A 22,271-nucleotide genomic window follows, 5' to 3' on the forward strand; every position below is an offset into this window, starting at 1 on the left:
AACATTCCAAACCCCCCAGCTATGTTAGACACTGAAAAATAGCTTACAGAAAAATGTTATCTATCCACCGGAAGTTTATGGTAAAAGACTTTGAACAGAACACTTTAAAGTGAGAATAGAATAGAAAATAAGTTTTTTTCTGTTCTGAGGTAAGAGTTTATATTATATTCTAGAATGGCATTGTTAGGAATCAATAAGCATTAAGTGAGCAATTAATCAATAATCAGAGGTGGGTAACTGATTTGCCCTAAAAACTATGGATCAGGAACAGTAAATGATTTCAAGTAAGATAGCTACTGCTGACTCAAATAAAATGCGAAAAAAGTAAAATTCGTCTTTGGTGATCTCTTCCACCTACGTCCCTTCATCTCTTTTTATTCTATCCTCTAGATGTCTATTCTATCCTCAGGCTAACCACCTGTGTTTAATTCTCGTTCTTACCTTGCTGTCAGTGAATTTCTGATTAAAAAAAAAAAACCTCACTGATAATAGTTTAGGGCACAAGTCTTGCTAGGATATTTAAAAGAGAACTCAAAATGAAAAAAAAAATTTCAAGATTCCTGATATAAAGCTATGATGACAGAATAAAAGGCAGTGAGGTTAAAATTTGGGGTTCGAGTCTGTCTTCTTGGAACGATAGCATGAGTTATAAAGTACAGTATGTGCATTTCTATGCAAAGAAAACAGTAGAATGCCATATATAAGAGCTAATCTTATGTCCCTCCCTCCCCTTCCTTCAAAGATTAATTTGTTTTCCTCAAGCCTCAGAAAAATATCTCCTCATGTTGTTCCCATTCTTGGCTTTTGGTCTCATCATGGTAACTTCTTTAGAGAATGACTCTGTAGCCAAATAACATCTCCCAAATTCCAGTCTCTTAGAGCTTGTGAGTGAATGAATAGAAACTTGAAATACTAGCCATATAAGGCTGTTGAATTTTTTTAGACATTGATCTCCTTGAGGGAGGGAAATGAACAGTTTTTTGTAGTATCTTCCAGCTCTAGGATTCTAGGATCGTGTAGGCAAACATATAAAAGGATATATATATACATAGATAGATAGATAGATAGATAGATATAGATAGATAGATAGCCATTAATAAATTGTAGGAAACTGAGAAACTCTACAAGTTTAAAATATAGAAAAGTAATTATAAGTGTTGGCTCTCCAGAGGTAAACGAGAAAAAAACACCAGAATATAGTCCTGTGTTATACAATGTGATAGCCACTAGGTAAATGTGGTTAAATTAATTAAATAAAATTAAAAATTCAGTTCCTCAGTCACACCAGCTACATTTTAAGTGCTCAACAGCCACACATGGCTAGTTGTTACTAAACTGGACAGTGAATGAAATATTGTGATCATTGCAGAAAGTTCTATTGAACAGTGTGCTTGGACAGACTATAACATCTTGTTCAGGATGCTAACTAAGGGAGATCCTTTGCATTAATTTTTCAATGATTTCCTTATTGCCCATTTTCCTTTCTGCAAAAAAAAGAAAAAAAAAAAGGAGAGAGAGTTTTCAAAGCATTCTCTGCTCCTTATCTTTTCCAACAATATATATCTAGAACAAGGCTAGAAACAAGCAAGAAGCATATCTTCTTTAGAAGTCAGTCAGATGATTTAGAGTATCACAGCATTTTAGAGCTATAAGGGACATTAAAGATCACACAGACCAATACTTCATTTTATGATGAAAACTGATACCCAAGAAAGGGAGACAATATGCCCCATATCAGATAGGAGATAAGTGACAGAACTGTGTCTAGAAGAAGACAGATTCCTTGATTTACCCTCAAATATCTTTTCACAATGCTATAGTACCATTTACTTGTTCAACAATTTTTTAAATTTAAATTCAACTGGACAACATATCGTACATCATTAGTTTCAGATGTAGAGTTCATTAATTCATCAGTTGCATATAACAGTGCTCATCACATCATGTACTCTCCTTAATGCCCATTACTCCATTACTCCATCCCTCCATCCACCTCCCCTCTAGCAACCTTCAGTTTGTTCCCTATAGTTAAGAGTCTCTCATGGTTTGTCTCCCTCTCTATTACCTCCCATTCAGTTTTCCTTCCCTTTCCCTATGATCCTCTGAGCTGTTTCTTATATTCCACAGATGAGTAAAACCAAATGATAATTGTCTTTCTTTGACTTATTTCGCTCAGCATAATACCATCCAGTTTCTATTCAAATTTTTATTGAATTTCATCATGTGTATGATAATATATCACTTTCATTTGGTCTAGAACTGATCTGTAGGCCCTAGAAAAAGGTAGGTGGAGAAGTTTTCCAGATTCATTTACTCCATGTCACTCTTAAATAAAAATTCCCCTTTAAAAAAACCACAATCGGGGTGCCTGGCTGGCTCAGTCACTGGAGCATGCAACTCTTGACCTCGGGGTTGTAGGTTCAAGCCCCATGTTGGGTGTTCAGAATACTTAAAGATAAAATCTTTAAAAACAAACCCACAACAGAATGGACACTGTAGAAGTAAAAAAAACAGGAATATTTAGTAAGATTTATATAATAATATTAAAATATATCATGACAACCAAAGAAAGAAATAAAAATTGCTAACATAATAAAAATGTTTTCTACCAAGATCACTTAGTGATATACTAAAAAAGAATCAGAAAGAAACTGAGTGTATATACAATTGCATACTATTCAGCAATAAAAAAGAATGAATTACTTATACATGCTATAATGGATAAACTTCAAAAGCATGATGCTAATTGGAATCAATCAGATACACGAGACTATATATTGGATGATTCCATCTATACGAAATGTCCAGAAAAGGAAAATCTATAGAATCAGAAAGTAGATTATCAGTTGCCTAGTGCAGAGGGGAGAGCAAGAAATTAACAATAAATAGACATGAAGGATTTGATTAGGGTGAAGAAAATGTTCTGGAAGTGATTTATGATATTACTGTAAAAGCTAGTTAAGTCTGCTTTAGAAACCATTGAATGGTAACTTAAAATAAATTAATTATGTGATATGCAAATATGTACACATACACAAAAAATCCAGAGGTACTTAGTGTTCTCCTCTCTGTTGTCAAGTGTAATACTATACAGTGTCCCAAATTCTCTTTGAACCAAAGAAGGAAGACAGCTACTCCCCTGATCCATCTTGTTTTCTGATTACCACACTTTAACCTCCTGCCTTTCTGCAAACCAGTATCTGTTATCCACATGTGCTGAAGAAATACAGCAGAGCAAAACAGACACTCTTCTTTTCCAAAACTGTAGCCCAAATCCCATTTGAGCAAACTGTGTTCCTTCCTGACTCTTATTCTTTAGTAACTATGAAGTTTAGCATAGAGCTAAGATGGATGGAACCAGGCAGTAATAACAATACCGTAAATAATGTTTCCTATAATCAAAACCTTTGTTTTTTTTTGATGGCAGGAAAGAAGAGGAAATCTTTTCAACAGAATGGAAGCTCTGTGAGCACATGATTTTTCTTTCATTAACCTGCATGCATTCACGTACCCAGTGCTGAATGATAACACCATTTATCAAGAACATGGATTTGTTTTAGCACACTGTTGTTAACTATTAGCTCTAATAAAACTTACCAGTGGAAATGTGCTCTGTCCACTCTGGTTGTGTCTAATCTTCAGCTCTTTGTACAGATACCAGATGTAATTGACAGTGTAAAGAAATGAGGAAATGTAGAATATCTAGGTGAAAATAAAAAAAAAACTTACCACAACTGTCTTCTTTCAATTTATTACATCATTTCTCTATAATAATCCTACCTAATTGTCTATTAGTAACTTACCATCTAGCATCCATAACATGCAAAACTGGGCCTGGGAATTCTACCCAGGCCTACTTATTATATGTTCTGGATTCCTTATTTTATCTTTTTGATTAGCCACAACATTATCCACCTCCTCTGACCCTACTGCCCCCTTTTATAAAAATATCATAGAATGTTTTTTTCTATTTTACTTTCTAATTGGAAAGACCATAAGCAGTTCCATTTCTTTTTTTAAAATTAATTAATTAATTTATTAATTATGATAGTCACAGAGAGAGAGAGAGGCAGAGACATAGGCAGAGGGAGAAGCAGGCTCCATGCACCGGGAGCCCGACGTGGGATTCGATCCCGGGTCTCCAGGATCGCGCCCTGGGCCAAAGGCAGGCGCCAAACTGCTGCGCCACCCAGGGATCCCCAGCAGTTCCATTTCTAATAATGATAGCCAGGCTATTTGAACCAAATTTCTCGTTAAAAAAATTAAACAAACTGGATGAAATATTTTTTAAATACTTAAAAGAATCAAAGCTCTGACAAGATAAGAAGGAATCAGCAGGACAAAATCCCAGAGAAAAAAATTTCTGCTTCCATCTTTGATGAAATAATAGAAATACATTTTGCCTTTTAGCCTCAAAAACTAAAAATTGGGAAAAATATATGAAACACTTGGTTTTCAAACATTAAGTAACAATCAGTGCAGAACAGTAATCCCTGAAAGAAGAAAAAAAGGGAGTGTCCCAGCTTACTGGTGGGAAAAGTGAGTGCAGTGAGGGGGAATCCAAACACATGGAATGTCTTGGTGAGTAAGTAGACAGAGTTTAGAGTGTGGAGAGGCCAAAGCAGCTATAATACGTGAAGCATATTATCAGAGAAGAGGTAGCCACACAGATATAGTGCTCTGGAGATTTGCAGAAGTACCCTCAAGTCCTTGATTAAGTACTGATCTATGCATGTGAGACAGAAAACCATGAAGACCAGGAACAGAATAACCAGAGAGAAATAGGTGAAACAACTTCCAAAGCAATAGTTTGTGTCTCCATTAGCCAGAGTGCAAAGACTTCCTAATATATAGGTAGGAAATGAAAGTACTACAGAATAATAAGGTAGAATTCTAAGAAGAGTATTGGCTCACTAATGGGACAAATTAGCTGTACATGAAAGACTGCCTTAATGAAAGTTTAAAAGCAAGCCTTAGAAAAATAAGCAAGCCTTGAAAGGATCAGACAGATTCAGAGTTAGCTACATCCAAGGCAAAATCAAATTTAAAGGAAAAAAAAATATGTGTGTGTGTGTGTGTGTGTGTGTGTGTGTGTATATATATATATATGAATATATAGGAAAGGAATATATATAGTTTTTTCAATGAACAATGTAAAGTCTGCAATGTCTGGCATCTAATAAAATCTTATAAATCTTGGTTGGCTTGTGAGCTCCACTGAGGAGCCAGAGGTTGGGCAGCTGCTGCAGCCCTGGTCATTCCTGGTTCCTGGACCCTCAGTGGCATGGTATGCAAGTGACATTAAAGTGGCCCTGGTTCCCCAAAATGGAAGCACCTGCCCCCTCTGCCCAGCTCCATATATGATCAGATTATGTAAACATATGGGACAAGACCGATAAGCCTGAAGCTTTCCTGAAGCCTGTTCTGAAGCTTTCTTACATATCTGGGTACCAGGTTTTACCTTAAGAGATGGCTGCCATATACTTTTTGCAGCTGGTTTGATAGCACATTTCAGCTCCAACTTCGCATCCTGAGAACATTTACACATTTCTGCAGGTCCTTTTTAAAATACAACTTGAAAGACCTTAAAACTTCCTGCTAGCCACAAGCAGATCTTTCTCTTCTGCTCATCAGTAAACAGCTGTGATCCACTATGATAGATTTTCCAAACAAAAATACCTGGAGCACTAGTTTAGCAAAGAGGTCCTCAGTGCCACTCAACAAAGCACAGTTTCCCTAAATTCTTTTAAAGAAGTGACCATATTCAACTACTTGAGCTTTGTTATGGCAACCCCCTGTCCAAACTTACTTATAGACTGATACCTTATTTCCAAGGCTGAGGAACAGAAAGTAGCCTCTGTTTTGAGGAGGTAGAAGTATACATTTTTTTACTATTACTTGTTTAGAACCACATTTTACAAAATGCCTTGTTTCCTTTATTACTGTTTCTAGAAAGGAAAGTTTTATTAAAATTGTTTTAGTCTAAATATAGAAGAGTTTTAAGAATTAGGGTTTATTTTGAAAACTTCTGAGTTCAATTCTAACATATCTCTGTACCTTTCAAAGTAAGGTAAAATTCAGAGACAGTTGTTCGATCAGATGGCTTAGAGAAATTTCTGGAATGTTGATATTCTAAGATTCCTTATTAATGAATGTCTGACTTCAAATCTAACCAAAAAACTGCAACATCATTCTTTGTAGATTTTTATTATATAGTGTTAACAAGCTTACTTGTGAACAAATAAAATGCTTCAGCTATTTGTTTACCTTGCCTTATTTTTTTTTAAGATTTCATTTTTTAAAAGATTTTATTTATTTATTCATGAGAACACACAGAGAGGAGAGAGAGAGAGAGAGAGAGAGAGAGGCAGAGACACAGGCAGAGGGAGAAGCAGGCTCCATGCAGGGAGCCTGACTTGGGACTCGATCCCGGGTCTCCAGGATCACGCCCTGGGCTGTAGGCGGCGCTAAACTGCTGAGCCACTGGGGCTGCCCAAGAGTTCATTTTTTAAAAGATTTTATTTATTTGAGAGAGAGAGAGAGAGAGAGAGAGAGAATGAGCAGGGGGGAGGGGCAGAGAGAGGGAGAACCAGATTCCCCACTGAGCAGGGAGCCCAACATGGGGCTTAACCCCAGGATCCCAGAATCATGACCTGAGTTGGAGGCAGACACTTGAGTGACTAAGCCACCCAGGTGCCCCAAGATTTTATTTATTTATTTGAGAGACAGTGAGTAGCATGAGCAGGAGAGGTGCAGAGGGAGAGGAAGAAACAGATTCTTCATTGAGTGCAGAGCTCTACATGGGTGGGCGGGGCTTGATCCCAGGACCCTGAGATCATGACCTGTTCAGAAGTCAGCTGCTGCTCAACCTGCTGAGCCACCCAGGTTCCCCTTACCTTGACTTCTTAAGAAGAATTATAAATGATACAGTGAAGCAGGAAAATATGGCCCACACCCAAGAGAAAAATTAATCAATGGAAATGGACTCAGAAATAATAGATCATTAAAATCAGTAGACAAATATGTTAAGGAAACTATTACAAATACACTCCATACTGTCCAAGAAGGTAGAGGAAAGTAGACAAATAGAGATATGTAAGATATAAAAAAGACCTAAATTGAAATTCTAGAGATGAAAAATACATGAAGTTAAAATATGACAAAGTTGAAACTGCAAATGAAAAGATTAGTGAACTTGAAAATATAGAAATAGAAAATATCTAAAATGAAACAGAGGAAAAAGACTTAAAAAAATGAGTAGGAGTGGGCAGCCCAGGTGGCTCAGCGGTTTAATGCCGCCTTCAGTCCAGGGCGTGATCCTGGAGACCTGGGGTTGAGTCCCACATTTGGCTCCCTGCGTGGAGCCTGCTTCTCCCTCTGCCTGTGTCTCTGCCTCTCTTTCTCTCTCTGTGTCTCTCACGAATAAATAAATAAAAATCTTTAAAAAAATGAGTAGGATCCCCTGGGTGGTGCAGTGAGTTAAGTGTCCAACTTGGATTTCAGCTCAGGTTGTGATCTCAGGGTTGTGAGATCAAGCCCCATGTCTGGCTCCACACTCAGTGCAGTCTGCTTGGGTTTTTTTTCTCTCTCTCTCTCTCCCTCTGCTCCTCTCCCCCACCTCAAGTAAATAAGTAAATCTTTTTAAAAAATTAGCAAACCCTCAATGCACGATGGGACAATATCAGGAAGGTTAATGCACATAGAACTGGAATTCCAGAAAGAGTAGAGAAGCAGGGAAAAACAAGATATGTTTGAAGAAATAACCAAATTTTTTTCAAATTTAATGAAAATAGAAAGCATAAAAAACATGAAAAAGAACACACCGCCGAGACATATCCTAATCAAATTACTGAAAATCAATGACAAACAGAAAACAAGAAAAGCACCCAAGGGTGGGCACCTGAGAGGCTCAGTAGTTAAGTGTCTGCCTTGGCACATGTGGTGATCACAAGGTGCTGGTATTGAGTTCCTCATCAGGCTCCCTCTCTCCCTCTGCCTCTGTTTTTGTCTCTCTCTCTCTGTATCTCTCATGAATAAATATTTTTTAAAAAGGCATCCAGAGCAAAAATCTTATTATACACATAGGAACAAAGATCAGAATGACATCACATTTCTTATAAGAAATAATAAAATCTAGAAAACATGGACACAACATCTTTAAAATAACTGAAATGGAAAAAAATTGTCAACCTAGAATTCTATACATAGAAAAAATACTTTTCAATCGGAGAAGGACAATCATTATATGATCTCATTCATTTGTGGAATATAAAAAATAGTGAAAGGGAATAAAGGGGAAAGGAGAAAAAATGAGTGGGAAATATCAGAAAGGGAGACAGAACATGAGAGATTCCTAATTCTAGGAAATGAACTAGGGGTGGTAGAAAGGGAGGTGGGCAGGGGGTGGGGTGACTGGGTGACAGACACTGAGTGGGGCACTTGATGGGATGAGCACTGGGTGTTATTCTATATGTTGGCAAATTGAACACCAATAAAAAAAATTTATAAATAAAAATACCTTTCAAAAACAAGGATAAAAGTAAGGACTTGTGCAGACAAACCCAAAAGCTGAGAGAATACACTGAAGCAGACCATTACTATAAGAAACGTTAAAGGAAATCATTCAGGAAAAAACATGTGGTAACAGAAATTTGAATCTACACAAAGCAATTAAGGGTACCAAAAAATGGGAACAGTTTGGTGTCTCCTTAAATAATTTAACATACTATGGAAGGAGCCTCAATGTCCATCAACAGATGAATGGATAAAGAAGATGTGGTATATATATATAATGGAATATTACTCAGCCATTAGAAATGACAAACCCACCATTTGCTTCAACATGGATGGAACTAGAGGGTATTACGCTGAGTGAAGTAAGTCAACCGGAGAAGAACAATGGCTACATGGTTTCACTCATACGGGGAATATAAGAAATAGTGAAAGGGATTATAGGAGAAGGAGGAAAAATGAGTGGGAAAAATTAGAGAGGGTGACAAAACATGAGAGCCTTCTAACTCTAGGAAACGAACAAGGGGTAGTAGAAGGGGAGGCAGGTGGGGGGATGGGGTGACTGGGTGACGGGCACTGAGGAGGGCACTTGACAGGATGAGCACGGGGTATTAAACTACATATTGGCAAATTGAACATCAATAAAAAATTTTTTAATAATTTAACATAGAATTACCATATGATTCAGCAACTCTACTACTACGTACACACCTCAAAGACAAAAACAAAAACTCAAACAACTACATTTATATCTGTTCTTATAAAAGCACTGAGAACAAGAGCCAAAAAGTAGAAATAGCCCAAATGTCCATAAATATATGAATACATAAATTGTGATATATACATATAATATTATTCAGCCATAAAAAGGAATGAAGTACTGATATATATGCTACACAAATGACCCTTCAAAACATTATGTTAAGTGAACGAAACCAGACATGAAGGTCACATTTTGAACGGTTCTATTAATACAAAGCATTCAGAATAGATATAGCTATAGAGACTGAACTCAGATTGGTGGTCTCTGGGTAGGGAAAATGGGGAGAAACTGCTTAATGAGAAAGGGGTTTTTACTTTGGAGTGATAGAAATGTTTTGGAACTAGATAGTGATGCAGGTTGCACAATATTGTGAATGTACTAACTACCACTACACTGTTCACTTTAAAATAATCGATTTTATCTTATGTGAAATGCATCTCAACAAATTTTTTTCTTTTTCAAGTTTTTATCTAAATTCCAGTTAATACCAACAAGGGGTAGTGGTAGGGGAGGCGGGTGGGGGATGGGGTGAGGTGATGGGCACTGAGGGGGACACTTGATGGGATAAGCACTGGGTGTAATACTATGTGTTGGCAAATAAAACTTCAATTAAAAAATACGGAAAAAAATAAATTCCAGTTAGCATATAGTGTAATATTAGTTTCAGCTGTAGAATTTAGCGATTCATCACTTATATACAACACTCAGTGCTCATCAAAATAAGTGCCCTCTTTATTTTTTTTTAAAGATTTTATTTATTTATTCATGAGAATACATAGAGAGAGAGAGAGAGAGAGAGGCAGAGACACAGGCAGAGGGAGAAGCAGGCTTCATGCTGGGAGGCCGACGTGGGACTCAATCCCAGGTCTCCAGGATCGCGCCCTGGGCTGAAGACAGCGCTAAACCACTGAGCCACCCGGGCTGCCCAAGTGCCCTCTTTAATACATATTTAACCTGGGGCATCTGGGTGACTCGGTGGTTAAGCATCTGCCTTTGGCTCAGGGCATGATCCCGGGGTCCTGGGATCCAGCAAAAACAGTTTTAAGAGGAAATTTAGAACAATAAATATCATAAGAATACATAAGAACAAAACCAATAAATACATAAGAAAAAGAAAGATCTCAAATAAACAACCTAAATCTACACCTCAAGGGACTAGAAAAAGAGCAAAATAAGCCCAACAGTAGTAGAAGGAAATAACAAGATCAGAGCAGAAATAAATGAAATAGAGGATGAAAAACAACAAAAAGATCAACAAAATTGAGTTTTTTATAAATATAAACAAAATTGACAAACTTTTAGGTAGACTGATTAAGACATAAGGAGAAAAGATTCAAATAAATAAAATCTGAAATGAAAGGGGAAACATGGGATCCCTGGGTGGCACAGCGGTTTGGCGCCTGCCTTTGGCCCAGGGCGCGATCCTGGAGACCCAGGATTGAATCCCATGTCGGGCTCCCGGTGCATGGAGCCTGCTTCTCCCTCTGCCTGTGTCTCTGCCTCTCTCTCTCTGTGTGACTATCATAAATAAATAAAATTAAAAAAAAAAAAAAGAAAGGGGAAACATTACACAGGAATAAAAGGCACAGCATTAAGAAATACACTCAGTAATATTGTAATGGCATTGTATGGTGGCAGATGATAACTACACTTGTGGTGAGCACATCATAATGTATAGAGATGCTGAGTCACTACGATGTATACCTGAAACTCATACAATATTGTGTCACCTATAGTCAAAAAATTTTTTTCGTGAGTTTGATCAGCTTTAATGGAAAATAATATGGACGTTTTGGTAACATTATTTGATTAAAATGTTAACAGAAAATGAACTGGGTACTAGGACAAAAGGATCATTGATTCAATAAAATTTAATTATCATTTCTCATTGTCAAAAAAATAAAAATTAAGGAAAGACATTACAACCAATACCACAGAAATACAAACGATCCTAAGAGACCATTATGAGCAATTATACACCTACAAATTGAATAACAAAGAAGAAATGGATAAATTCCTAGAAACATACAGATTATCATGCTTGAATTAGGAAGAAACAGGAATACTGAACAGACCAATAATGAGTAAGGAGATAAAATCAGTAATTGTCAACCTACCAACAAAGAAAGTTTCAGGACAATTTGGTTTCACTGGTGAATTCTACCAAACATTTAAAGAGAAATTAATGCCTAACCTTCTCAAACTCTTCCAAAAAATTTGCAGAAGATGGAATACTTCCAAACTCATTTTAGGAGGCCTGTACTATCCTAATCAAAGCTAGACAAAAACACTACAAGCAAAGAAAATCACAAGCAAAGAAAATCACAAGCTAATATCCCTGATGAAATGAAGTGCAAAAATCATCAACAAAATACGAGCAAACAAAATTCAACAGAACATTAAAAGGATCATATACCATTGCCTAATGGGATTTATCCCTTAAAGACAGGATGAGTCAACATATGCAAAACAATAAATGTAATACACCACTGTTGAGAGTTTACTTAAGCCACTCCATGGCATTGCTGCCTTGATAATCCATATTGTTGAACCAAGCAGCCTGCAGGGTCCTTAAACAGATACTAACCCCCTCAGGCAAGTGCATGCCCTTGATAGCAGTCCAGAGTCACAGTAAATATAAGTTCCTTATACGAATTCCCCAACAGCCTTTGTGATCAACAGTACTCTCTGCTTTCTAGCACCAGTATGCTTTATGTGCCCCTTGGCACTTTATGTGCCCCTTGGATAAGACCCCCATGGGCTTATGAAAATTCTGCTTCTTTGGCTGAATTGGTTGATATGACCCTGACTGGGAACCCCAAAGCATCCCACCCACAAACCATATGCCCCAGCTTCTATCTCCCTGTCGGCACTCTGCCCTCGACCTCCCCATATGGCCCCTTGATGAGTGCTGTATACTTCTTCTAGAACCTGTCCTGTGCTCCTCTTAACAAATTTAATTTAATAAAGTCATAACAAGCACATAAGCAGAATGAAGTACAAAAAAAAAATCACATGGGCAGCCCCAGTGGCTCAGCGGTTTAGCGCTGCCTTCGGCCCAGGGAGTGATCCTGGGGACCTGGGATCAAGTCCCACGTCTGGCTCCCTGCGTGGAGCCTGCTTCTCCCTCTGCCTGTGTCTCTGCCTCTGTCTCTCTCTCTCTTTCTCTCTCTCTCTCTGTCTCATGAATAAATAAATAAATAAATAAATAAATAAAATCTTTAAAAATCACATGATCATATGAACAGGTGCATTAAATTTTGTCATATTTGACAAAATTATCCTTCCATAATAAAAAATTCTCAACACATTAAATATAAAAGAAATTTACCTCAACCTTATAAAGGACATATATAATAAGCCCATAGCTAACATCATACTCAGTGATGAAATCTGAAAGCTTTTCCTCTAAAATCAGCAACAAGACAAGGATACTCACTCTTGTCACTTCTATAGGAGTCCTAGCCAGAGCAGTTAGACAAGAAAAAGAAAAGGTATCCAGGGATCCTGGGGTGGCTCAGCGGTTTAGTGCCTGCCTTCAGCCCAGGGCATGATCCTGGAGTGCTGGGATCGAGTCCCACATCGGGCTCGCTGCATGGAGCCTGTTTCTCCCTCTGCCTGTGTCTCTGCCTCTCTTTCTCTCTGTGTCTCTCATGAATAAATAAATAAAATATTTAAAAAAAAAAAGAAAAGGTATCCAAATTGTAAAGAAGGAAGTAAAATTGTCTCTTTTTTCAGAGGACATGATCTTATACATAGAAACTCCTAAGGACTATATAAAAAAAACTTTAGAAGTAATAAATTCAGTAAAGCTGCAGGATACAAAAAATCAACCTACAACAATTGACTGTGTATCTAAACACTAAGAACAAATGATATGAAAAAGAAATTAAGAAAACAATCTAACTCACAATAGCATCAAAAATAATAAATACTTAGGAAAAAATTTAGCCAAGGAGATGAAAGATCTGTACACTCTAAACTCTAAAACACTGATGAAAGAAACTGAAGATACACATAAATGGAAAGATATCCTGTGTCCATGGATTGGAAAAATTAGAATTGTTAAAATGTCCATACTAGCCAAATAATCTACAGGTTCAATCTCTATCAAAATTGCAAAGGCATTTTTTGGAGAAAAATGTAAACACAAAAGACCTTGAATAGCTAAAGCAATCTTGAGCAATAACAACAAAAATGAATGATTCACACTTCCTAATTTCATATTATGTTACAAAGCTATAGGAAGCAAAATAATATGGTAAAGTAAGCAAAATAATGCTTATGGCAATTGGTATAGAATGGTAAGCAAGCAAAATAATAAAGAATAAAAACAGACATATAAGACCAAAAAACCAGAATTGAGAGCCCAGAAATAAACTTAACCATTTTAACTAATCTTTGACAAAGGAATCAAGTATAAACAATGGGAGGGCACCTGGGTGGCTCAGTTGATTAAGCATCTGCCTTCAGCTCAGGTCGTGATCCCAGAGTCCTGGAATCAAGCCCCACATTGGGCTCCTTGCTCAGCGGGGAGCTTGCTTCTCCCTCTTCTGCTCCCCCTGCTTGTGCTCTCTCTCTGTAAAATTGTGCTCTCTCTCTCTCTCTGTGTGTGTCTCTCTCTGTCAAATAAATAAATAAAATCTGTTTTAAAAAGAATAAATAATGGGAAAAGGATAATTTTTTTCAATATAGGGTGATGGCAGAACTGGATATCCACATTAAAAAAAAATTGTATCCTCACACACAAAAGTCAACTCAAAATGGATTAAAGATGTAAATATATGACCTAAAATTGTAAGCTCCCAGAAGAAAACACAGAGGAAAATGTTAATTAGTCTTGGAGATAATTTTTTTGATATGACACCAAAAATAGGCAATAAAAGCAAAGATAAGCATGTGGGAACTCATTAAACTAAAAACTTCTGCACAACAAAGGAAACCAAATAAATATCAACAAAATGAAAAAGCAAACATATATAATGGAATTAAATATTTGCAAATCCTATATATAATAATTCAATAGCAATAACATAACACAAGATAATATGATTTAAAAATGGGCAAAGGACCTGAACAGACATTTTTCCAAAGAAGGCACAGAAATGGCCAACAGGTATATGAAAAAGTGCTCAATCTCACTAATCATCAGGGAAACACAAATTAAAACCACAGATATCACCTCATACCTGTTAGGATGGCTATTACAAAAAAGTCAAAGAGAACACCTGGGTGCCTCAATTTGCTAAGTGTCCGACTGGACTACTGCTCAGGCATGATATCAGTGTCATGAGATCAAGCCCTGCTTTGGGCTCCATGCTGAGCATGGAGTCTGCTTGAGATTCTCTCCCTCCCTCTGCCCTTCCCCACACTTGCTCTCTCTCTTTCTCTCTCTAAATAAATAAAATATATTTTTTTAAAGTCAATGATACAAGTGTTGACAAGGATGTGGAGAAAAGGAAATCCTTATATACTACTGGAGGGAGTGTAAACTGGCATAGCCACTAAGAATAGCAGTATAGAGAACTACCATATGATCCAGTAATCCTACTTCTGGGTACATATTCAAGTGAAAGAAAATAATTATCTCAAAGAGATACCAGCATTCTCATGTATGGTGGAGCACTATTCACAACAGCCAAGACATGGAAACCTAAATATCTATCAGTGGATGAATGGATAAAGAAAATGTGATTAAATACACACACACACGTATATTATTCCACCTTTAAAATGACATAAATTCTTTTATACAAATTTTTTTTAAAAATGAGGCACAGATGATATATATTTAAAAAAAAACATAAATTCTACCATTTGTGAGAACATGGGTTAATCTGGAGTATACCATACCAAGCAAAATAGACAAAGGGAGACAACTACTACATGATCTCACTTATTTGTGGAACCTAAAAAAGTTGAACTTATAGAAACAGAGTGGAAGGCTAGTTACCAGGAGATGAAGGATGGAGTAAATGGGGTAATATTGGTAAAAGGGTATAAACTTTCAGGTGAATAAGTGATAAGATGATTAAGTTCTATAACTCTAATGTACAACATGGTGACTAAAGCTAATAATGGATTTGCTAAGAGAGTAGATGTTAACTATTCTCACCACATACACAAAATGTAACTATATAAGGTAATGGATGCCTTAATTAACTTGATTGTGATAATCATTTCACAACATATATGTATAATCAAAATATCACATTGTACACCTTGAATATATAAAATATTTGTCAATTATACCACAATAAAGCTGGAAAAAATAATTAAATGGTAATCATAAAATGTGTTAAGCCTTTTGATTAAAGGTGACAAAAGAGAGACACTTGGGTAGATTGATTAGTTAAGCATCTGATTCTTGATTTCAGCCAAATCATGATCTCAGGGACCTGACATCGAGTTCTGTGTTGGGCTCCACGCTCTGTGTGGAGTCTACTTCTCTCTCTCTCCCTCTCTCTGACTCTTCCCCCACTCACATGCTTGCTCTGTCTTTCAAATAAATAAAATCTTTTTTTAAAAAAGTGACAAAAGAAAAAATAGAGAAAAATAGAGACCTGGCAGAAATCAATTGAACCAAATGATAAAAATTAACAATACAGGCAGCCCCGTTGGCGCAGCGGTTTAGCACCGCCTGCAGCTCAGGGTGTGATCCTGGAGACCCGGGATCGAGTCCCACGTCAGGCTCCCTGCATGGTGCCTGCTTCTCTCTCTGCCTGTGTCTCTGCCTCTCTTTCTCTAGCTGTGTCTCTATGAATAAATTAATAAATAAAATCTTTTAAAAAAATTAACAATACTATGGAGGCATGGGTGGCTTGTTGGTTAAGCGTCTTTGGCTCAGGTCATAATCCCAGGATCCTGGGAGTCCCGCATTGAGCTCCATTGCTCTGCATGGAGCCTGCTTCTCCCTTTCCCTCTGCTTCTCTCCATCTCTTATGAATAAATAAAACATTTTAAAATGTTTAAAATGAAATGTTCTGAAACTATATGCCTCCGGGTATGATGTCCTGAGAAGTATGTGATGCTACTTCTATGATATTCTTGCCAAAATGCATAAACGGAATTTAAACGTGAGACACATCAGACAAACCATACTGAGTAACACTACAAAGTAATCTGCCAGTATTCTTCAAAAAGCATCAATGTGACTGAGTGATGGGCACTGAGAGGGGCACTTGGTGGGATGAGCATTGGGTGTTATGCTATATGTTGGCAAATTGAACTCCAATAATAAAAAAAAAAAAGCATCAATGTTAGGAAGAAAAACTGAGGAACTGTCCCAGGTTAAATGAGATTAAGGAAACAGGAACTAAATGTAATATGAGGTGCTGAATGGGATCCTGGACCAAAGAGACATTAATGAAAAGCAAATGGAAAAAAAATTGTTGGTTAGATAACATGATAGAATTAGGTTACACATTCTTTTCAGATATTAATGAAACATTTTCCAAGACAGATCACATACTAGGCCATAAAACAAGCCTGAATAAATTTAGGATTAAAAAATTTTAAATTATGTTCCCCATGGATAATAAAATTATATTACAAATTAGTAACAAAAATAAATATGGAAAATCAACAAATATTTGGAAAATAAATAATATACTTCTAAATAAACCATGGAGGGATTGAGCCCATGTTGGGCTCCCTGCTCAGCAGGGAGTGATTTTCTCCCTCTCTCTGCCCATCCCCTGGCTCATGCTGTCTATCTCACTTTCTCTCTCTCAAATAAATAGTTTTTTTTAAAAAAAGAACTAGAGTAAAATTGGATTACCAATATTAAGAATGAGGGGCACCTGGGTGACTGAGTCAGTTACGCACTTGATTCTTGATTTCAGCTCAGGTTATCATCTCAGAGTCCTGGGATTGACCCTGGTATCAGGTTCTGTCCTTAGCATGGAGTCTGTTTGGGATTCTCTCTAGCCCTCTCCCTCTCCCCGCTTGCACACATGGGCTCATTCTCTCTCTCTTTCTCTAAGTAAATAAATAAATCTTCAAAATAAAAAAAGAATGAAAAAGAAGTTACCACCACAGGTCCTAAAGACATTAAAAATTTTAAATTATTAACAATGTTATCATTGTCAGTAATTCTACAATATAAACTAAACTGTCAAATTTCTTAAATAAAAAATATTATAAATAACACAAGAAGAAAGAATACACTTCTCATAATTAAACATCTTTCCAGAAAAAAAGGAGCAGATACAGATAGCTTCACTGGTGAACTAGAGCAAACAGTTAAGGACAAAATTTAAAAAGTATTGCATAAATGCTTTCAGGAGAAGAAAAAGGAGGCAACACTACACATCTTGTTTTTATGAACAAAGAATTAACCTGATTATAAAACCTCTAAAGAGATACTATCAAAAACAAAGAAAGAAAACTACAGAGCAATATGTACTTCATGAATATAGATACAAAATATTACCAACTGAATACATCAATAAAAACATAACAGTGTTGTTAATCTGAAGAATGAAGGACAGACTGAAATTCAAAGTCAATTAATGAATCCACAATAAGCTACCACTCAACAACTACTAGGATGAGTATAGTCAAAAAGATAGATAATAACAAGTACTGACAAGGATGGAGTCATTGGAACTCTCAAACACTACTGATCAGAATATAAGACTGTAATTACCTCGGAAAACTGGCAGTACTCAAAGATTCAACAGAATTATACCATATGACCAAGAAAATATACTCTTAGGTATACAGAGAAACGAAAACATGTCCACATAAAAACTTGTACACAAACATTCAGGCCAGCATTATTTATAACAGCCAAAAAGTAGAAACAACTCAAATGCCCATCACCTGATTAATGGATAAATAAATGTGGTATATCCATTCAAGGAATATTATCCAGCAATAAAAAGGAATGGAGTACTGATATATGCCACAACACAATGAACCTTGAAAACATTATTCTAAGTGAAAGAATCCATTCACAAAGGACCATATATCATATGATTTCACTTATATGAAATGTATGATTCCATTCATATGAAGTGTCCAGAATAGGAAAAATTATAAAGACAGGCAGTATAGTAGTGGTTACTTAGGGTTAGGAGGAAGGAACTGAATGGTGATGAATACAAAGTGTGGGGTTTTGAGGTAATGAAAATATTAAAAACTTGATTGTGATGATGGTTGCCATTGATTTGTATACTTTAAATGTGTGAGTTATATATATCAGTAAAGCTGTTAAAAGTCAATAAATGCTGAACCACCCTAGCAGCCCAGGAATAAATCACATTTGGTCATGGTGATTAACCCTTTTTTCTTTAAAAGATTTTATTTATTTATCTATTCATAAGAGATACAGAGAGAGTCAGAGACACAGGCAGAAGAAGAAGCAGGCTCCCCCCACAGGGCGCCGGAAGTGGGACTCAAACCCGGAACTCTGGGATCATACCCTGAGCTGAAGGCAGATGCTCAACCACTGAGCCACTCTGGCATCCCAATGAATAATCCCTTTAATGTACTCTTTGATCTAATTTTATTCTATTAGCTAGTATTTTGGAGAGAATTTCTGCATCCATGCTCATCGAGGATATTGGTCTGCAATTCTTTTTGGTGGGGTCTTTGTCTGGTTTGGGGATCAAGGTAATGCTGGCCCCATAGAATGAACTTGGAAGTTTTCTTTCCATTTCTTTTTTTTTTTTTTTTTGAAACAGTTTCAGAAGAATAGGTATTAATTCTTCTTTAAATTTTTGGTAGGGGGCACCTTGTGGCTCAGTTGGTTAAGAATCTGCCTTTGTCTCAGGTCATGATCCCAGGTCCTGGGATCCAGCTCTGCATTGTCAGGCTACCTGCTCAGCAAAGGAGTCTGCTTCTCCCTCTCCCTCTGCCCTTCCCCTGCTCATTCTCTCTCTCTCTCTTTCACCCACTCTTAAATAAATAAAATAAATAAATCAGTAAATAAAATCTTTAAAAATATTGGTAGAATTCCACTGGGAGACCATCCAGCCCTTGACTCTTGTTTTTTGGGATTTTTGATTTATAGCTTCAATTTCTTAAATAAATATAGGTCTGATTATAGGTCTGTTAGGTTTTCTATTTCCTGCTGTTAGGTTTTCTATTTCCTGCTGTTTCAGTTTTGGTAATTTATATGTTTCTAGGAATGTATCCATTTCTTCCAGATTGCCTAGTTTGTTGCCATATAATTGCTGATAATAGTCTCTTGTAATTGTTTATATTTCTCCAGTATTAATTGTGACCTCTCCTTTCAGTCATGATTTTGTTTATTTGGGTCCTTCCCCTTTTCTTTCTGATAAGTCTGGCTAGAAGTTTATTGATCTTATTAATTCTTTCAAAGACCAGCTCCTAGTTTCCTTGTGATCTGTTTGTTCTACCCTTTTTTTGATTTCTGTATCATTGATTTCTACTCTCATCTTTATTATTTATCTTCTCCTTCTGGATTTAGGCTTCATTTGCTGTTCTTTTTACAGCTCCTTTAGATGTAAGGTTAGGTTGTATATTTGAAATTTTCCCTGTTTCTTGAGAAAAGCATATATTACTATATACTTCCCTCTTAGGACCACCTTTGCTGCAGCCTGAAGGTTCTGAATTGTCATACTTTCATTTTCATTTGCTTCTATGTATCTTTTTAATTCCATAATATCCTGGTTGACCCATTCATTTTTTTGGATGCTTACTAACCTCCATGCATTTGTGATCCTTTCAAATTTTTTGTGAATAAGTTCAAATTTTAAAGCACTGTGGTCTAAAAATATGCATGATATAATCTTAGTCTTTTTGTATCAGCTGAGACCTGATTTGTGATCCACTATGTGATCTATTCTGGAGAATGTTCCATGTGCACTTGAGAAGAATGTCTGTTCTATTGCTTTAGGATAAAATGTTCTGAATATATATTAAGTCCAGTGTGTCCTTCAAAGCCCTTGTTTTAATGTGATACACCACATTAAAAAAAAAGGACAAGAACCATCCATATGAACCTCTCAATATATGCAGAAAGAGCATTTGACAAAATACAGCATCCTTTCTTGATAAAAAATCTCTGCCATGTACAGATAGAAAGAACATACCTCAATACCATAAAAGCCATCCACAATGAATACATTCTCAATGGGGAGAAATTGAGAGTTTTCCCATAAAGTGAGGAACACGACAGGAATGTCTACTCTCGTAACCATTGTTCAACACAGTACTGGAAGTCCTACCCTCAGCAATCAGAAAACAAAAAATAAATAAAAAGCATCCAAATTGGCAAAGAAGAAGTCAAATTTTTACTCTTTGCCAATGACATGATACTTTATGTAGAAAACCCAAAAGACTTCACCCCAAAATTGCTAGAACTGATACAGGAATTTAGCAAAGTTGCAGGATATAAAATCTATGCACAGAAGTCAGTTGTGTTTCTTTTTTCTTTTAAGATTTTATTATTTGAAAGAGAGAGAGTGTGTGTGTGAGAGAGAGTGTGTGTGAGAGAGTGGAGGAGGGGCGGTCAGACTGAAAAACATTAAAAAGTCTGAAACAGAGGTACCTGGCTGGCTCAGTTGGTAGAGCATGTGACTCCTGATCTCAGGGTTGTGAGTTAGAGCCCCAAGTTGGGTGTAGAGCTTACTTGAAAGTAATTTTTTTAAAAAAAGCTTGATGTACCTGGGTGCTCAGTTAAGCATCTGACCTTTGGTTTTGGCTTAGGTCCTGGTCTCAGGGTCACGAGATCAAGCCCCACATTGGCTTCAGACTCAACATGGAGTGAGCCTGTCCCTCTCCCTCTGCTCCTCCCCTAGCTTGCACTCATGCTGGTGGGTGCTCTCTCTCGCTCTCTCTCTCTCAAATAAATAAAATCTTTAACAAAAGTTTGAAATAACAGTTTAGTGATACAAGTTGTTAAGTATACAAAGAAGCAGGCCCTCTCTTATACTGATAATAAATACATCAGGTGGGAATACACACTGTAGCCCCTTAGAGGGCAATATGGTTTGTAACAAAGGTGTTCTCTGCAAATAACCTCAATATCCATTAAGAGCTGGTTAAGTATATTGTCTACATTTGTACTATGAAATATTGGACAGTCATTAAAGACAGTAAGGTAATGAGGTATATCTCTAAGACACACTGTTAAGTTAAAAAAATGGGTATAAGAGGATATAGAGCAAAAGTCACAAATTCATATGACTTCATAGGGACAGGCAGGGAAACAAAAAAATGTTTGTACCCAGGGTACAAATCCTGACTACAGACAAAAACCATTAAAAATCTTTAAGAGGGACGCCTGGGTGGCTCAGTGGTTGAGCATCTGCCTTTGGCTCAGGGCGTGATCCTGGGGTCCTGGGATCAAGTCCCGCATCAGGCTCTCTGCATGGAGCCTGCTTTTCCCTCTGCCTATGTCTTTGCCTCTCTCTCTGTGTCTCTCATGAAAAAATAAATAAAATCTTTTTAATATATGTGCTGCTGAAGCGAGCACAAATAAAATCTTTAAAAAAATAAAAATCTTCAAGAAAAATAATTTTAATTAAATTTTTAATAAAATAAAGTGTTTTCTAATAAAAAACATTATGCCGAATAAATAAGATTACTCTATGCACATATGCAGTATGTTCTCATTCATGGTTTGAAAAAACTGGGGAGAAGAAGGGGGAGAGGAAAGGACATCTTTAAAAGGATATACAGAACAAATAACTGGTGAAGAACCTAGAGAACAAAAGGTTGGAGATCTGAGGTATAATCTTTCTTTCACACCTCTTGAATTTTCTGAATTCATGAATTATTTTTAATTTAAAAATATTTTTTAAAAGTAAATGTACATGGAAAGATGTAAAATCAATGAACAGAAATCAGTTGCATTTCTTTTTAAAAAAATATTTAGGGATCCCTGGGTGGCGCAGCGGTTTAGCGCCTGCCTTTGGCCCAGGGCGCAATCCTGGAGACCCAGGATCGAATCCCACGTCGGGCTCCCGGTGCATGGAGCCTGCTTCTCCCTCTGCCTGTGTCTCTACCTCTCTCTCTCTGTGTA

General features: G+C 36.7%; 1 protein-coding gene across 13 annotated transcripts in view; it reads right to left on the minus strand.

The window, feature by feature from the left end:
* TMEM116 (transmembrane protein 116) overlaps positions 1-22,271 on the minus strand; it is a 145,626-nt gene that overhangs the window by 53,184 nt on the left and 70,171 nt on the right. For all 13 annotated transcript variants that reach the window (XR_013366520.1, XM_077875683.1, XM_077875691.1 and 10 more), the window contains one exon: positions 3,598-3,702. Coding sequence is in view for 12 of the 13 variants with exons in the window: in XM_077875683.1 (XP_077731809.1) it covers positions 3,598-3,702 (105 nt within the window). In the remaining variant the exon portion in view is untranslated. The remainder of the gene's footprint in view (positions 1-3,597; positions 3,703-22,271) is intronic.

The sequence above is a fragment of the Canis aureus genome, chromosome 27, assembly GCF_053574225.1.
Source record: "Canis aureus isolate CA01 chromosome 27, VMU_Caureus_v.1.0, whole genome shotgun sequence".
Taxonomy (NCBI): Eukaryota; Metazoa; Chordata; class Mammalia; order Carnivora; family Canidae; genus Canis; species Canis aureus.